Here is a 17844-nt window from a genome sequence, read left to right as displayed (position 1 = left end):
GCAGTGATCAGGACGATGACCTCACCTCTGAGTCTGATTAAACACGAAGGAATGAAGGTCAAAAATCACTGTGGCGCATTTACTTTATTACCAATAATCACAGCGCCAAACACACACCGACTTCACCTCAGCCCAGAGCGCCAAACACACACCGACTTCACCTCAGCCCAGAGCGCCAAACGCACACCGACTTCACCTCAGCCCAGAGGACCAAACGCACACCGACTTCATCCCAGCCCAGAGCGGCAAACGCACACCGACTCTGCAGTCACACTGACAGCTGATCCTCAGATTCTGCTCTGTCACAGTGCATGGCTGCGTGCAGGTTTTCTACACCTGAGCTCAAAGACTCAGAGACTGTGGTCCTTTTACTGCGTGATCATCATGAACACAACAGCTGCTGTCAGTGATCCCCGATGTATCGCAGTGTTTGGATCTCTGTAATAGGGGTGGGTTTAAAAAAAATAGATTTTCCGATTAAAATCAATTTTAGCTTGGAAAAAAAAATAAATAAATTATTGATTCATTAAATCCTCAATTTTTGAATATAAATGAATTTTATCAGCAAGTCCAGAATCTCAGTTTGAAGCTCACAAAACTATTTCAACAACAACCAAACAGCTAAAACAGCAAATGAGAGCAGATACACGGATTCGGCACAAAGACGTAAACACAAAGCGCGGACCCGACGCATCAGAATCTGTGAGCTGTCGGCTTTCTCGCACAGACACGCCGTCGGGGCTGAAAGCCGACAGCTCACAGATTCTGATGCAACAGGTGTCGCGACTCTCCAAACAAAATCCACTGAACCAGCAGCAAAAGAAGATCCACACTACGCTTCACATTTGATAAACATCGTCATGAATTCCCTGACTTTGCTGTTTTTCCTTCCACCACGATAAATCACACTTCCTGCACAGCTCTCTCTCTCAGTGCACTCAGAGAACAATTTCCCATCACAAATCTCTGTTTTCTTCATTGCTCATTACGCACCAGTCTGCTGTTGTGTTCACTGCTGTCGGCCTCCAACAATAAAGCCTCATTTCTGCTGTTCAAACTGAAGAAACTTTTTCTCAGATTACAAACTCTCAGCTGTGTCTAATCAAACCTCTGTGACTTATATCTGCTGCACTTCAGCAGCATCAGGTAATGTTTACATGTCGATTCATGGTTGTATTTTAAGGTTATCTGCTATAAAAAAGTCAGACCAGGAACATGTCCTTCATGTTTTTCTGTTTTATCCTCAGTTACTTTGTTGCCATGATGCCAGGTCTCTCTTGAAAATGAGATTTTTAACCTGGATAAATAAAGGACTAATACTTTGACACAAAGGCCTCTGCTGTGATGCTCACACCTCTGAAGTCTCACAGTGTCAGCTTTGATTTATACATAGATATAAAATATGGATATGTGCTGATAAATGATGAGAATTATAATATTTCTGACTGCGTCCAAACTGAAATCAGTGACAATATTGTGATTAGAGCAGGGCGATATGACCAAAAATATTTATCACGATATACATTTGAAAATCTGCGATAACGACATAACTGACGATATAATTGACACGAGACAAAATACTTTACAACTCCACAACTTTATTAGTGCAAAAAACTCATCAATGTATTTGCACTTAAACAAGCAGCTGTTTCTTATGTGCATTAAAGTTATATAAAAATTAGAGATGGACCGATCCAATATTACGTATCGGTATCGGTCCGATACTGACCTAAATTACTGGATCGGATATCGGAGAAAAATAAAAAATGTAATCGATCCATTAAATATCACGAAAGCACCTCACAAAACTTGCAACACGCCGTAACTCACCTCAGAACGTTAGCACGTCGGAGCAGTATGCATCACGTGATAGAGCGGCTGTGGCATGCGGGACCTGTCGGTGGTCTGGATAGCATGTGGAGCTTCGCTAGCAACCCGGCATTTCATCTCCGACAAAGTTATCCCGAGAGAAGTAAAGCAAGTGTGTAAGTCCATCTCTGAATGTTTGTAAAGCATTCCTGCGTTAAGCTTAACAAGCGATATATGGAGCGACTGCCTCTTCTTGCTGCTACTTCAATCATGAAACTGCTTAACGATCAGCTGATCGGCTTTTCTGTCACGAGTCCATGTCTCTAGTTTGCTTTTGGCCCACTTTGCACCAGAAAGAGGAAACCAGCGGCTGAACAACAGCAGCACGTTTAAGCTTGATCAGCTGTTGTTAGAATGTATTTAATATTACTTTCTACTCGAGGATCTTTTTCTACGTAGCTGACGGCTGTAACTGTGCAGGGGCGGATCTAGCAAAGTTTAGCCAGGGGGGCCGATAGGGCATTAACAGGGAAAAGGGGGCACAAAGACATACTTTTCTTTCTTATTCTCATTTAAAATGTCTCGCTTTTAATAAATAATTATCTGACACCCAAAGTTTTAATTTGATGTAAAATGAATAGAAGTCAATTACTGTACATAGTGACTATTAAGTCTAATATACCCTAGTAAGCTATAGTACTTTTTCCTTTGAGAAGGTACCATCTGTGCAGTCTGCAATTTTGTTGAAGAAAGATGTTGAATCTATTTAATATTTCTTGAAAAATAATTGATTTCTGTGCATTTTTTTTCACACTGCATCAAATTAAGGTTGATTACGTCGATTAAGCATCATGAGGTGGAGCGTGAGGGGTGGTTCCCTATTTTTTATTTATTTATTTTTGTTGTTGCTGGGAGTTGGAACCCTATTAGTTAGGTTGCTTAATATTTACGCTAAGTACTCTTTAAAATACCAGAATAGTGAGGATGGTGTAGGTTTAAGTTTATTAGATTGATCAGTATTGCTGAACTATGAAATATTTTTTTTGTATACAGGTATAACAGAATAGCTTTAGTGTAGTTGTTGTTTTAAACTTGAGTATGAACTTATACAAAATGCAGCAAAATTTTTAAAAAACAGTTTTGTTGATTAAAAAACACTATATCGGATTCATATCGGTATCGGCAGATATCCAAATTTATGATATCGGTATCGGACATAAAAAAGTGGTATCGTGCCATCTCTAATAAAAATGTAACAGTGCAAATTCCTCGCTGACAGTTTAACCAAAAGGCATTTCCAGTGGAAACTGGCCGACATATCCTCAGCATAACCATGTATAATATCCACAAACCTTAAAAAGAGGTCATACACACATAATACGGTAACATTATGTTGAAGCACAGTACGTATCACTCCGCGAGGCTCCGCCTACGATAGCCGTAATGCTCCGACAATCCATCACGCGGTGCGGCTTCGTAGCTTAGCAAAGTCGTACTGAAACATTTGACAGATTTTCGAGCGCCGTGCACATAAAATCGTTTCCAGGTCAGTAAACACAACCAGAGTTCATACATAAGGCACACGGGATTATAAGGGGCTCTGTCGACTTTCAGAAAAATCAAAGGATTGGTTTTAAGTGCGCCGTATTTTCCAAACACGGTAATAACGACGGCCCGCTAGCGTGCGCTACCAAAAATAGTGCTTTGTTGTGTATCTGATGGACGAAAGCTAAACCAGTTCCACACCACTGAAGCTGCAGCATTTTTACAAACCAGTTCTGCTTCATCCGTTTCATTCAACGATCCGCTTTTGCTCTTCTCGTTCTGCGTTGCCGCCATGTGCGTATGTAAACAAAGGCACAGCGCATGCGGATTTTACCCATATTCTATCGCCATATTTCATTTTCCTATCGTGGCCCAAAATTACACTGGTATTACCGTGAACGGTATGATATGGCCCAGCCCTAATCGTGATGTCTTAATTCTATATGACTTTAGTATTGATTAATATCAGAGTATCGACTTTTTGGACAGCTTCAGTGGGTGCAGGCAGAGGCCGAGGCTGCAGGAGGAAGAGGAGGACGCGTCAGAGACCTTCGTTGGTCTGTTGTCGTTCTCCACTCAGTGAGTTTGACCTGCAGGAGGTGACAGCCACTATGAAAGCAGACAAAGCTTAGAAGACCAAACACTGCGGGCAGGAGGACACCTGCTGCTCACGTGATGCGCTCATTGATCCTCCTCGACGTGATGGATGCTCCGTCTGTGCACCGCCGCAAGTCAATCACTATCCAATTACACGAGTCCACCTGTCAGAGCCGCCTGATGGATGGAGACCACAAACACCACACTGCACGCGCTCCAACAAGCAGCGGCATCCTTCTTGTGCCATAGGAAAGAACGAGGAACACCTGCCAGCTAATGAGCTAAAGCAGCGCTGTGATTGGTCTCAGAGGGGAGCTGTGCTCAGGTGTGCTCAGAGGCAGCTGTACTGTTTCTTCGCTCTCACACATTCTCGGAGCGAGTTGACCGAGAACATGATGATTGTCATCTGTTTATTTTATGAAAGCAGAGTAAGCAGAGTTTAAATGTTATAGGTCATTACAGTGAAATGAAGATTTCATGGAGCTCTCTGCTTCCTCCTCAGTCTAAGCGTTAACACTCCTGTTTCCTGTGTTGAGCATGGCGGAGGAGGACGTGGAGGATGGCGGCCGTGTCATCACTTCCTCACAGTGTGAGGGCGGAGCATGAGACACATGAGACACTGCAGAGCAGACGTCCTCATCACGACAGGGTGATTAGTGACAGTGTTTCAGATCATGGAAGTAAAGTAACCAGTAGTATATCAAACATCTGTATCCTGGAGTAACTAAGTAATGTACTGCATTACTTTAACTCTTTGGAGTATAATTGGCTGTTTCTGACCTCTAAATTTCACCTTTAAAAACGGTTTCCTCGCCTTGTTTGTTGTCAGTCTTTTCAGCACAAGCTCAGGTCTGAATTTACTGACTGTATCAACACAGCTCATCTACAAATCAGGCAAAAACATCAAATCTGAGTAGAAAAAGGATACTGTAACAAACACAAACATGTTTAACGAATCATTTGCATAACTTGAAATGTAAATAGAAATTATACATTTTAGTAACCTATGCACACGATTTGTAAACAGCAAAGTTATTCAAACTATTTACAGAACAATCCGGAGTTAGGGGACTGCAGGTTTGCCGTGTACTGACCTGCTGACATCAGGAAACTGGAGCGGGAAGTTCAGGACCACACACTTGGGCCTGATGAGGCAGTCCAAGTCTTTGGGGCGATGGTCTGGGATCTTGTTCATGAAGGAGGGGATGGATGACAGGAAGGAGTCCATGTTGAAGCGGGAGTTGAAGACCACGACATCTGCCACCAGGCTGGTGTCGCGCACACACACACACACACACACACACACGAGACAGAGGACATGAAGCTCCATCACTGAAGGCCACGCTCTGCAGTTTACCTGAGATTCAGGTCACCTGTCTGAAACAAGCTGCTGTAGCTCCTCCCACTTTAAGACAACTAAACTCTGATTGGCTGCCCTCACATATAAATTATTCACTTATAGTGTGTAGCCGTGTCTGCACCTGGAGCTTTTGACCTATACACACCTGTGTAACGTGAACTTTGACCTGAGGTCAGAGCTTCGTCCTGGAACAGGTACACCTGTGTTTACGTCCTGAAGTTCAGACTAACTCTGAGGAAAACCTGGGCAGGAGTGTAAGGACCCACTGTCTGCAGGTTTACATAGGTCACGTTTAAGCTTCAGGTGAACATGAAGACACGCCTCCATGCAGTGATCCAGATCAGATACATTAGTTTGGACTGAGGCTTTGCGGGGAGGCGTGCGGACACCGCTGGGCACGGGCCAATCAGACATCTGCTAACGATCCCAGCTGTGTTATTTGATGGCACTGTAACCACGTTAGAGGAGACGGAGCGGCTCGGCTTATTGACGAGCTGCCCGCAGATCAACAACAATCAGTTTTCTGCCGCTCGTTACTGTCCCGCCGCTGATTAATGAACACTACAGCCCCCGCAATTAACCAATCGCATCCCAGCAGCTCATTAACCAATCACACACTGCCTTACCAAGGCAAACTAGAGCACAGCGCATCAATCAGCTAATAATCAATAATCAGTTTACGGGCTGGATGCTGGCAGTACGAACATCAGAGTAGCCATTACTCAGACAGCTGACAGGAAGCTGATCGGCAGCTTTCTGTGGCACACCGCCAGCTCCAGACCAGCTGACTCGCTCCAATGACGGTAGTTACCGGAGCACATGGTTTCTGCTGCTGTCTGCGTGCATCGCCCTCACAGCCTAATGGTGTCATAGCCCACACCCTGGACCCAGCAGTACCTTCTGGTTAGGCTCTACAAACGCAGCACGACATGGACTCCCCCACCCGTACAAACACACTCACCATGAGAGCACCTGGTTGTAGCCGTACTGGAAGTCCCTGTCCTGGTGTCGGCGGACCGGATAAAGTAGCTGGTTCTCGTGGAAGTACAGAACCTTCTTGAGCCGGGCCAGATCCGGTCTGAGAGCCGCCAGCTCACACAGGCTGAGGACGGAGCTGCTGAAGAGGAGCCTGCAGAGAGAGGAGACAATGAAGGAGGTGCAGACAGCGTGTCAGCAGCTCAGCTGATCATCTCAGAACACTGAGAATTCCTCAGTGAACTGCAGAGCCGACGCCTGCTTCCTGCTTCGAGCAGGTGATAGTGTAAGGCCGGAGGAGGAGCTCCTTCTCCTGGGCTGCACTGATGGAGAGGGCCAGTAAGCGTTCAGGGCTCACATGGATGCTTGAGTGATGGTTCGTGGCTTTGCTGAGTAATGTCAGAGTGGGTTTTCAAAATAAAAGTCCCTGCTTCTTTCATGCTCTGGGAGGGGGGGGACACACACACACAGACATGTCCTCATACAGTTGGTGACAGCGTCTAACCCACACAGAGAGATCAGAGGCCGGTGGCTCGTCACACCTCAGTGTTTTGAAGGAGTAGGAGGTCAAAGGTCAGCGTGGTGAGATGGTGACTCTTTGCTCCGAGGATGAGTCAGAGCGTTGTCCCTGTAAGAACGGTGGTATTGATCTGCACTCTCTGATGTGATCAGATATGAATCAGCAGCTTGTCAGAGTGGCGGTTTCAGGTCGCTGTGATCCCTGCCTGCTTACGGTGAATCGCTGTGGACACGTCAGACAGAGAGTTTGGGATGTGATGACATCTGTAGACACGTCTGTATGAAACGCTGTGGAACCATCTGCCTCCACAGATTAGACGGGCCTCTGTTTTTAAATGTCTTCACCCTGAGAGAAGATGGCTTTCAGTTGACAGGATGTTGTTTTTTTTAATGTAGAGCTTATTCTTTTGCTGTTTCGTTGTATCTGCTGTTCTTATGTCCTGTGCTGGCTGTTTTACAGTGCTTTATAAATAAAGTTGGATTGGAACTCGAAGCTCTGTTTGCTGCTGCAGTCACTGATGACATCCCCTAAATGTTGAGCTGAGCGCCCGACCAGCCCGAGCTCCACAGGATGCTAAAGGTGTTAGAAACAAACGCTCAAACTAGCCCTTGTGAGACTGCAAAGCATACTGGTTGGTTTGTTGGAACGGCCTGCTGAGCGGATGTGTAGCTAGCTGCTACCAGCACAAGGACAAAGTTGCTGATGTTGGTCACATGGACTTTATCAGAACAAATCACATGACACTTAATCTGAGCGTGCTCATTAAAGAGGTTCCACGAGGCAGGGTTCCTCAGGGTTCCGTCTGCGGTCCTCTGCTCTTTCTGACGCAGCTTACATTTCCAGCCTCGGTGAAGTTAGTGTGAATGCTTGAAAAGCATTCACAGTATTGTTCTTCAAATCTTTATTTTGAATGGCGATTCTGCTATTTCTGCTAATGCGGGCTATGAATTTTGGTGCTCATAACTTCTATTCTTTTTGAGATATGGAATTTTTTTTGCAATATTTTTTGCCCATTTCTGCCATATTATCAGTGGCCTCACTGATTTTCCTTGCCGGGTTGACCTGTTTTTTTTTTTTGCTCAGTGAGATGAGCATCCGTTCTCAGACTGGGAGGCCCGGGTTGAAATCCCGCTTATGGCAACATTTCTTTCAGTTCACAGTTAAACTTTTTTAACTCTTTTCAGCAGAAATTCTGCTCATTCACCTCTTTTCAGCGCAATGTTCTGCTTCTTTCCATCTTTTCTGCAGAAATTCTTCTCATTCAACTCTTTTCAGCAAAATTTTCAGCTTTTTCACCTCTTATCAGCACAAATCTCAGCTGTTTTCAGAAAAAAACTCTTGAGCAGAAATTCGGCTGATTCACCCCTTTTCTGCAAAGTTTTTAGCCTTTTCACCTCTTATCAGCACAATTCTCAGCCACTTCTGCTCATTTCAGCAGAATTGTCAGTCTCTCCAACTCTTCTTTGTGAGAATGAGTTTGGCTCAGTGAGATGAGTAGCCGCCTTGAGACCAGAAGGGCCAGGTTCGAATCCTGCTCAGGGCAACGTATTTTTCAAATTTCAACTTTTTCAGCTTTTTTCAGCAGACATCTTCAGCGTTAAGGCATCCACACAGCATTTTCACAGGAAATGCAAATTTTTCTAGTTCTAGTTGCTTCTGTACGTTAACTACTCCCACAATTTTTGTGCTATTTTCACCGTTCAAACTTTAAACTATTCTGCTATTTCTGGAGATGGGTGCTATGACTTTTGGTAGTTATAGCTATTATACTTAAAATATTAAGCTTTTTGTGCAATTTTTTGTCCCATCAAAATGAATGGGAAATTTCCGCAATTCTGCTAAAACTTGCTCGTTTTTAAAACTTTACTTCCTCATACTTTCACGTAGAAACGCCATTCACACTTTAAAATGTTCACAAATTATTGGGCTATTCATGTATGATTCAGCTTTTTCATGTCTGTTACCGTTTTCATCTTATCCCTCTTTAAGTTTTGAGTTTCATCTTTGTGATTTTTCAGAAAATACATGCGTTGTTATGGTTGCTATGCAGTTGGCTTTGAGTGGGCCATTTGTCCTTTTTCCATCTTCTCTTCATGTCCGAACAACTTGCTACTTGCTCAATTTTCCCTCAACCCCCACAAATTATACATCAAAACATAGGTATTTTTGTTGGCTTTCAGAAAATGTCACTATCATTGTTGTGGGAGTTACAGAATTTTGGCAAATCTCCTCAGAGCAACACAAAGTTTCATGCTTTTTTTTCACCCGTTTCAGAGTTTATAATGGGTGTGTATGGGACGGAATGTTGGTGCTAGAGTGAGACAGCTCAACTGCTAGAGTGAGAGGAGCGAAAAAATTAATCTTGAAATCTTCTCTTTAAACTGCTGCTGTGTCCACAGCGTTTGCTCTACAGGTATGATTTTACCCTCAAAATGTAGCCATCGCTGTCCTCTTTCATCCAATGTGTTTATTATTGTAATAGGTGTTATGGTTCTGTCATAAATGTCACCAATGCACAGCCTCCTCCCTCCAACTCTTCCATAGACTAATGTTAAAATGGCTCAGAAGGTTCGTTTGAAAATCAGAAGTACAGGCTGTCTTTACACTGTCGTCACGCCCATATAATAAACTCCACAGGCATGAAAACTGAGAATTCAGTAGACTAGACATTGCTGGTGCTCACGGTGAAAGAATTTTGTCAATACGACGTGTACTTTTGATTTGGGAACGATTTGTTGCTGACTTTTCTGTTTATTTTAAGCAGCAGAAGTGAGGCGCATGTCTGTGTGCGTGTGTATGGAGCCATTGGGTGCAGTCACTATAGCAACCAGGCTCACACCTGCTTAACGAGCTCTCTCTCACTCTGCCAAGATTCATCTTAAACACGTCTCTTTCAACTGCTGCTGTGTCCACAGTGTTTGCTCTACAGCCATCATTTTACCCTCAACGTCGCGATCATTGTTCTCTTTCCAATAGCATGTCTTTCAAAGCTCAGAGATGTAAACTTTTTATACTGTGTGGATCCAAGTGGAGGGATCACATTTTAGTCATTCTGTGATTTAACCCTTTAAAGCCGGTCGGAGCGGACACGCTCCATTTTGCGTAACTATTTTTAAATCCCGGTAGCACTGCAACCACATAAGCTAGCGCAATAATTTTTTTTGCATATGAAACCAGAGGAGTTGTACTTACATCTTATGCCATCAGCTTGTTCTAGGTCACAGTTTCCTTCCACATATAGCTTTGCAAAAACTGCATAAAAAGCACTTGCAGCAACAAAAACATAATATTCCAGAAACACGCTTTGCCGATCCGATCAGCTGTTCGTAACACTTCCTACGTCCATCAGCGTGAACTATCACATGACCGCATGACCTGCCCGAAACCGGAAGTGACGTAATTTTGCGGAAATGTAGTTTTTTACCATCGTGGCCTTATGAGCCTATACTTGTGTTTTTAAAAGTTATGTTTGACTGTATGACTTTCTGTGTCGTTTCTGGGATGCTGAGGACTCATATTGCACTGCTGGAAATATTTTTATTTTGATGCATATGCTGTTATTTTGCAAATTTGCACTGTAATATATTTTTTCGTTTTTCCTGCAGTATATGAAAATTGGTGTATCTCAAAATAAAACTATGAAGACACTCAAAATAAATTTCCTTTGGTGGGAAACTAGTTTGTGCAACTTTTTTGTATTTACAGTTTTGAGGGATAAGCCTCTTAAATTTCTCTAACTAGAAATATGTTATTTTTTTGTAGTTTATTGCACTTTTTTGCAATTTATGTAATTACTATGCACTTAATGCAGACATATTATTAAAATTTGGGCTATAATGGTTGTATTGATGTATAGCAACTTGAAATGCTCCAAAAAAATGGCTCCACAGCATGTAAAAATATACTATAAGCTCTGGCGGACTTGGTTCTATGGTAGGTCTTAAAGGGTTAAAGAATATGAACTTCATATCATAATATTCATTCAGATGTTTTCTGACTCTAAAATTTTCTTTTCCCATTACTTAAGTTTTTCTAATTCACATTTAAACATTTTCAGCTATTTTCCAACTTCTGCTGTGTGAACATCAGCTTTCAAAAGTTCTGAACTTTGGTTTTCAGGTGAAAATTTCTGTATTTTTCATCTCATTCAAAATTTTTAACTTGAAATTCAGCAATTAATTAATTTCAGTGCATATATTGAGATTTCAGCATTCACACTGCAGTTTCTTCAGAAAATGCACTTTCTAGTTTTACCTGTTTTTACCCTGCAGGGACCACAGCCGCTGATTAATTCCTAATCTGAGTCATTACATGTACTGATGGAGTTCCCCGAGCCTCCCTCCTCCGCATCCACAGCTGATGCAGTGCAGCTTCTTCTCTGATCCTCAGGCTCATCCTCATGGCCGTCACCAGGTAAGTCTTTGCTCATGCAGCAGCGAGGCCTCTGAGACCTCCCTCTAAATGTCTGTGTTGTCTGTGTGTTGACTCTCGTTTGGTGATGTCAGTGGTTAATGGACAGTTGTGCTCAGAGTTAACGAGGTGAGGAGTTCAGGTGGGGACAGTTTATTAGTTACATGCAGGTTTAAACCACAGCCACCCCACAGTGAGGGTTAAAGTGTGGATTGTGTTACCTGTCTGGGTCTCACCTGTATGACGGGCAGGCGGGGATGGTCTGGCTGAAGTAGAGCGCCGCTGTTCTTGCCCTCCAGTGCCATTTTTTGGCAGGTAGCGTGAAGACGGAGCAGCCCGCGATGTTTTCCTTCAACAGGTCCATAAGCTGTTTGTGCGAGCCGCCATAAAACGCCTCCACCAGCAGGATGCGGGGAGGCGGGGTCTCCTGTGCGGGAGGCGGGGTCTCCTGTAAGGGCAGATGAGAGCTGTTACTCACAGATGGAGTCATATACTCTTCATACACTCTTCAGAGTCATGAAACACCTGAGCGTCAGTGAATCAGGTTCGGTCAGGTGCGACAGGTGCACGCTCAGCGTCTGTGTGCAGCCACCCCCACACGCTCCATATAAGGACACATGTGCACCGGGCTGTCACAGCAGGAAATCAGGAGGGTTTGAACTGTCAGAGGGGAAAGTGGAAAAGCTTAAACAGTGGAGCTGGAATAGGCTCTGCCCTAGGGCTGCACGATTTTGCATAAAATGAGAATCACGATTTTTTGGCTTAGAATTGAGATCACGATTCTCTCACGATTTTCTTTTCCAGTATAAATATTTATTGCACTTATTAACTGCACATCAACTTCGTAACAGTTGAAACTGAACATAAAAACAACAAATGTCTCACGTTTTGTCGTTGCTGCAAAATGTTGTACTGCTTGAAATTCTGTCTCCACCGTTGCTCGACGCTGCGTGTACAGAGCAGGTAGTGCAACAATAGAAAAATAGTTGCGGGACGGCACTGTGTAGCGTTTGTCTAGGGTGTTGATCGTTTTCCTAAATCCCTCGTTTTGCACAGTGTTGATGGAGCCATATCTTTGGTCAGGTGATAAGTGATAGCCTCCGTAATGTCTTTGTGCCTGCGGGAGGTCGACGGGTATAGGGAAGCGCTGTATAAGGTTCCCGTTATTGATGTTTGGGTGGTTGACCGGGACGGATTTTCTCCTGTCACTTTCTCGTCATCCCTGACGTGCTCTCCGTTGTTTTTTCCTGCTAATTTTAGCATCACACGGCAGCTTCTGTATCACGTGGTATAAGGCTCCGCCCTTGTCATTTATTGAGCAGGAAGAGTGAGCGCTTGTTTTCATGCAGATTACGTCCCGGATCAAAATGCGGTACAATTGTCGTCTTTTTTTTCTTTTCTTTTTTTTTTTTAAATCGTTGTCATTTGGAAATGAGATCGCACATAAGTATGAATCGAGATCGCAATTTTCTAACGATTAACCGTGCAGCCCTACTCTGCCCCCAAGACCCTGATTACCTGTTGCTCAGGTGTATTAAAGCAGCTGGACAGTTGTTAGAGTGTATCTCTGTTGTGACTGAAAGCTGCTTGTCAGCGTTTGTGTGTGATGATGCTCAGGTGTGTGACGTCACCCGGGACTCCAATCTCACACACACACAGCAACACACACACACACACACACACACAGCAACACACACACACACAGTGTGTATCACTGTTTACAAACCATGAATGACTCATACCAACATGATCATTATGATCAATAACACTGATGTTTATTATCACTGTGATCATTACTGCCATGCGTGTTGTGACGCAGCACTGCAGTGTGAGGTCGGTGCGTCAGGCCCATTGATGGTCCATCGATCATATTGATCACAGCGATACAGGAGTGCGATGGCTTTGTGAGCGTGCATGCAGGCTGGTGGAGCTGATGGAGTTTTCCTGCTCATCACTTGGACGGAGCAGAAGTTTTGCACCAATCTGCTGACACGCGAGCTGAACCGATCACACGGGCTGCTGCGCCGGAGCAGATATGGAGGAGATGGCGGGGCGCTGCGGGGCGATTAGCTGCCGCTGCATTGTTGTTGCTGTCGTTGTGTTGTGTGCGCTCGCAGCTCATCCCTCAGCACAATGCGTGCTGATGGATCCATTATGGAGTTTACGCAGCAGCGGCTTCCGCTGAATCCCCTGCCCATGATTTCCAGTCCGCCTCCATTTAGCTGCCCACAAAGCACTCAGCGCGCCCGCACACGCTCAATCAGTCCATATCACCGGGCATGGCGCGGCAATCAGCGCCACCAATGAGCCGATTTAATGCAGACAAATCTGAGCATAATGCCGGCCGTTATTCTGAAAGCAACTTCCTGTCTAATACAGTCGGAGGACCCCGCGACCTTCAGAGCAGCCGGGCCCACACACACAGCAGGAACCCAGAAACCGAAAGCGCTCTACCCGAAGCGCCGCTTCCTGTCAAACATCTGTTCATTCAGAAATCAGACAACAATCAGCCTGATGTCATCAGTGTTTCCATGTTTACGTCACACGAGCTTAAACCTCTTCTCTGAACTTTCCACAGCTTCCTGTCATCGTCTCCGAGCTGCTGATCAGGAGCACCGACCTCTTCAGGCCCTGGGACCACATGTTTGACCACCCCCTCCCCACAAACCTTCAGATTCCTGATCATCATTAATAACAATGTTATTTACAAAAACAAAGATGTTGCTTTTGTCTTGCTGTGCTGACCTCTCACACTGAGTTCTGGGCCCTCACCAGGCCCTGAGCCAGAGGTTGGAAACACCAGATTAGAGCAGGGCGATATGACCAAAAATATTTATCACGATATACATTTGAAAATTTGCGATAACGATATAACTGACACGAGACAAAATACTTTACAACTCCACAACTTTATTAGTGCAAAAAAAAAAAAAAACCATCAATGTATTTTCACTTAAACAAGCAGCTGTTTTATGTGAATTATAAAAATGTAACAGTGCAAATTCCTCGCTGACAGTTTAACCAAAAGGCATTTCCAGTGGAAACTGGCCGACATATCCTCAGCATAACCATGTATAATATCCACAAAACTTACAGGGGTTATACACACACAATACGGTAATATTATGTTGAAGCACAGTACGTATCACTCCGCGAGGCTCCGCCTACGATAGCCGTAATGCTCCGACAATCCATCAAGCGGTGCGGCTTCGTAGCTTAGCAAAGTCGTACTGAAACATTTGACAGATTTTCGAGCGCCGTGCACATAAAATAGTTTCGAGGTCAGTAAACACAACCAGAGTTCATACATAAGGCACACGGGGTTATAAGGGGCTCTGTCGATTTTCAGAAAAATCAAAGGATTGATTTTAAGTGTGCCATCCTTTCCAAAAAACACCATAATAACGACGGCCCGCTAGCATGCGCTACCAAAAATAGTGCTTTGTTGTGTGTCTGACAGACGAAAGCTAAACCAGCTCCACACCAGTGAAGCTGCAGCATTTTTACAAACCAGTTCTGCTTCATCTGTTTCATTCAACGATTTGCTTTCACCGCCATGCTTTTTCCGACGTGTGCGTACGAAAACAAAGGCACTGCGCATGCGCGTTTTACCCATATTCTATCGCGATATTTCATTTTTCTATCGTTGCCCAAAATTACACCGGTATTACCGTGAACGGTATGATATGGCCCAGCCCTACACCAGATTATTTAAGTTTGTTTTTGATCAAATGAATCTGCACAAACAGACAATAAAAAATGACTGAATCATGAATGAAGCGATGGTGTTGTTTCAATTGTTTTAAATAAAGTTTATTTCTACTTTTCAGTTATGTGTGCACGAACCTCGAAACTGTCAGGGACCCTCGTTTACTTTACTCGACCTCTCGTCACCTTTCACAGTAAAAGCAGGTTCAAAGAAATTGGACTGTTTTCATGTTTGTGTCTGATCACATTACCTGATTTTCAATCAGTAAATAAATGATTCCATCAGTGATGTGAAAATAAATGAATGTTCTTAGAGACATTTCAACCCCAAGGCTGACACACACACACACAGACTGCTATTAATGAAAACAGGAAGTAGAATCAGGTCTGTGGTGCAGTGGTGAGATTTAATAAAGATCAGAGAGGAAATTCACATCCTCACACCGGGACCGGTCGATCAGACTGATTACCGATCAGTGCTCAATGAAGCCGGGTTTGAGGGGCACGTAGATGAGGCCAGAGCGCCGGACGGCGAGGCAGGAAGCGTGTCAGTAGACGTGAGCTGGATGGTTCCACCGTGGAGCCAGCGGGGGATTCCAGCTCACACTCATCTCACCTAAACACCTTTCCTCCCACTGCGCCTGGAAGCTGCCGACTCACTTGAAACAAAGGGTTAATGCGAGCGGCGTTCCCCGTAGGGAATCCCCCCGCAGCCTGATGGAAACAGCATGCCGCAGAACCACGGTGTGGGCGGAGCCCCGACAGCCTCAGCATGCAGCGGCCGGACCGGTCAGGATCAGGCAGGCCAGCCTCCACCCTGCCATGACGGACAGAGCTCCATCTACAACCACAGATGCCCATCGCCCAAAGCTTTCAGGAGCCCTGCTACGAGGTTTCAAGACGAGCACTGGCATCACGGCGAGGGGCGTGTCTGACTGCGAAACCGCACACTCACTGGCTAATCTGTGGAGCTTCTTCTCCAGCAGCTCCCTGATGAGTCGATAATCTCCACGACCATGAAGACAGAGGCGAAGCATCACTTTTGCTCTAAACCTGCCCCTCCGCCTCCACCCTCAGCCAGCAGTCCAAACCCACAGAGGTGACCTGTGCTGAGCTCCGACCTCACCACCTGCTGCACGCCTGAGCGTGCTCCTCCTCGGCCCTGCAGAGCAACTCGGATCGCGTCTGATAGCAAAGGTCACGACCCCTGGGGTCATATCGGACTGAGACATGAACCAATCACGTTTGTTTTTTTCCTCTCATTATTAAACCCTCAGCATGGACAGTACTGTGCCAAAGTCTTGAGCCACCCCTCGTGTCTTTATACTTTGCGTGTGCCATGCTGAGGCCTGTTGGAGGACAATAATGTGATGACAGTCCCAGTAGCACTGCACCCGCCCCCATCTGCACTGTAAATGTCACTGTGGGGTTTTCCTGCTCAGCCCACAGTGACTCTGCACTAACTGATGTACAGAGGATCTCCACGGAGCCTGCCTCACTCTCACCAACACTAAACTAAAACTACAGAGAGGTGATGGTCGCGTTTAGCGACACTGTGGGCGTCTTTAAGTCTTTTCATAAATCTGCCTCTGACACATGCCCTCCTTACAATAATCATTAAAAACACCAAAACCAGCAGTGAAACCAATAAAAACCAGAGTGAAACATCAAACCCACTGTGGAAATTCACCGAAACTAATGAATGAGTGGAATGAATGTAACGGCTCACTCCAGTTCTCTGATCTGTCTCAGTGTTCCTGTTTAATGTTTGGATGTTTAGAATCAAATATTATTCTATGTGGTTATTTTGCAGTATTGTGAAATTCATCCGTAAACCATTCCCAGTCTGTCACTGCTTGTTTTGCCGTTCAACGTTTTTTATTCAACTCTGATGTATTTATGTTGCACTAAATCCCAACATCAGTTGCCTCACAGTGCTTTCTACTGTGAGGTACAGACCCCACAATAATGCTGTCAGGCCCCTGTGAGCAGGCACTTGACAACAGTGGGGAGTAAAAACTCGCTTTGATAGGAAGTTTACTGTGGAGCTGGGAAGTAAAAACCCACTGTGATCTGAGATGGGATGACCTGAACATGATGCTGGACACTGATGGGGTGGAAATAAGAACACCTGGACCTCACAGGTGGAGGAGCTGTACCTGAGTAACGCCAGCAGGTACATGTTTCTTACTGAAAATGAAAACACACCTGAGACACCCCAGAGCCTTCACCTGTCACCTGTCACTAGTGCACCCATCAGCTGATTCATCCACAGACTGGTTTCTCAGAGCAAACACCTGCACAGGTATCCATCGCCTGTACCTCAGTGTGCGTCTGAGCGCAGGTACGGTGTTTGTTGGTGGTGAGTGCAATGACCCAAACACTCTCCCACGCACCGAGTCAGGGCTCTGTCTACGTCCTGGAGTAGCACTGTTTCTAGGCTTCTCCGTCCAGCTCCGTTAGCACCGTTAGCATCGTTAGCTCTAAAAGCGTATCACCAGGACTCAGTTAGCTGATAGCGGCTAACAGTTAGCTGATAGCGGCTAACAGCTAGCCGCAATCAGGTAGCTCTCCTTCCCCGGTGCAAAGTCCGCTCCTCCCCCACACTCCCCGCCACTGGCAGCCGGCAGGAGGACCGGAGCACCCGCCGGTGTGCTTCCACCGAGGACCCTCATACGAACGGCCAGTTCACCGACAGCGGGACACTCACCTCTGACAGCATCTCCCGGATCATAGCAGAATACGCACGGTCTGACGTCATCACGTCGGTTTAGCCGAGCAGCTCTTCCCGCCTTTTCTTCTGAGTGGAAAAAATAGTTAAATGTAAATTAAAGTCCATCCATTCACTTCCGCTTATCCTTTTCAGGGTCACGGGGGTGCTGGAGCCTATCCCAGCTGTCAAGGGGCGAGAGGCGGGGTA

The 17844-nt window shown here is 45.1% G+C and overlaps 1 protein-coding gene across 2 annotated transcripts in view; it reads right to left on the bottom strand.

Annotated features, from left to right (window-relative positions):
• The window catches only part of gtdc1 (glycosyltransferase-like domain containing 1), a 24604-nt gene extending 6823 nt beyond the window's left edge, over positions 1 to 17781 (bottom strand). The window contains exons 1-4 of one of the 2 annotated variants that reach the window (XM_082509186.1): positions 17635 to 17781; positions 11453 to 11664; positions 6273 to 6440; positions 5046 to 5219 (exon numbers count right to left, since the gene is read on the bottom strand). In XM_082509186.1, coding sequence (XP_082365312.1) covers positions 5046 to 5219; positions 6273 to 6440; positions 11453 to 11664; positions 17635 to 17685 — 605 coding nt within the window. In that variant the 5' untranslated portion in view covers positions 17686 to 17781. The remainder of the gene's footprint in view (positions 1 to 5045; positions 5220 to 6272; positions 6441 to 11452; positions 11665 to 17634) is intronic. The other variant, XM_082509185.1, reaches the window with a different exon arrangement.
• Positions 17782 to 17844: the final 63 nt, after the last annotated feature.

The sequence above is a fragment of the Aulonocara stuartgranti genome, assembly GCF_965226115.1.
Source record: "Aulonocara stuartgranti genome assembly, chromosome: 16".
NCBI classification, from domain to species: domain Eukaryota; kingdom Metazoa; phylum Chordata; class Actinopteri; order Cichliformes; family Cichlidae; genus Aulonocara; species Aulonocara stuartgranti.
This window is presented reverse-complemented; position numbering and strand designations above follow the sequence as displayed.